The 783-nt window shown below is 37.5% G+C and overlaps 1 protein-coding gene across 2 annotated transcripts in view; it reads right to left on the bottom strand.

Moving 5' to 3' along the window:
- LOC102601572 (uncharacterized) overlaps nucleotides 1-783 on the bottom strand; it is a 3,312-nt gene extending 2,529 nt beyond the window's left edge. For both annotated transcript variants that reach the window (XM_015307148.1, XM_006343927.2), the window contains exon 1: nucleotides 406-783. In XM_015307148.1, coding sequence (XP_015162634.1) covers nucleotides 406-604 — 199 coding nt within the window. In that variant the 5' untranslated portion in view covers nucleotides 605-783. The remainder of the gene's footprint in view (nucleotides 1-405) is intronic.

The following is a 783-nucleotide window of genomic DNA, read 5'->3' as shown; positions in this document are numbered from 1 at the left end:
AAAAAAAAAAAACAGCCCGATGCACTAAAGCTCCAGCTATGAGCAGGGTTTGGGGAAGGGCCCGAGAACAAGGACCTATTGTATGCAGCTTAGGTGGTTGATCTAGAATTCGTAGAACTACTTTAACACTAAACCCCACAAAGAAACAACAACAATAACAGCATACCTACTAACAGCAGAATATACACAAATCTTACCAGTACCTCATAGTACAGTGAAAAACCCTCGACTCAAGTGAAACAAATCAAAGTAGTAATAAAAGGAAAAATGACCTAGAAAAACACACAGTAATATCAACAAAATAGCGAGATCACCTAAACATAATAAACAACATATAAAAGCCCACAAATAAAAACAATGTTACTCATATAGTACTAGATATATAAAATCATATCTCTATCTCACCATCTGCCCTCTGTTTCGGAGGGCGACCTCGACCCCGTCGTAAACCTTGGTTGTGTCGTCGTGGAGAAGGGCGAAAATGGGTAGGAACATAGATATTTGGGGGAGCCCTTTTTCTTGAACTGCACCTTGTAGGTACAATCTTAGCCAAAGGTATTGTAAACCCAGGTTTTATATCAGAATCAGAGTTTCCCTCTAACATTCTTAGTGATTTTTGCACTGCAAATAAAAAATAATAGCTCTAGCAAAGCAGAAGCAAAGCAAAGAGCTTTAAGAGAGAAAATGGATGAAAAAGATTGTATCTTTGAGAGAAATAAAGGTGAAGATAGTGACAAAAATGGTGATGTTTTGTTGCAGAGAAGTAAATACAAGTGTGGGAAA

Source organism: Solanum tuberosum, unplaced genomic scaffold (assembly GCF_000226075.1).
Source record: "Solanum tuberosum cultivar DM 1-3 516 R44 unplaced genomic scaffold, SolTub_3.0 scf00048, whole genome shotgun sequence".
In the NCBI taxonomy this organism is placed as follows: domain Eukaryota; kingdom Viridiplantae; phylum Streptophyta; class Magnoliopsida; order Solanales; family Solanaceae; genus Solanum; species Solanum tuberosum.
The sequence above is the reverse complement of the archived record's forward strand: the minus strand, read 5'-3'. Positions and strand labels throughout refer to the sequence as shown.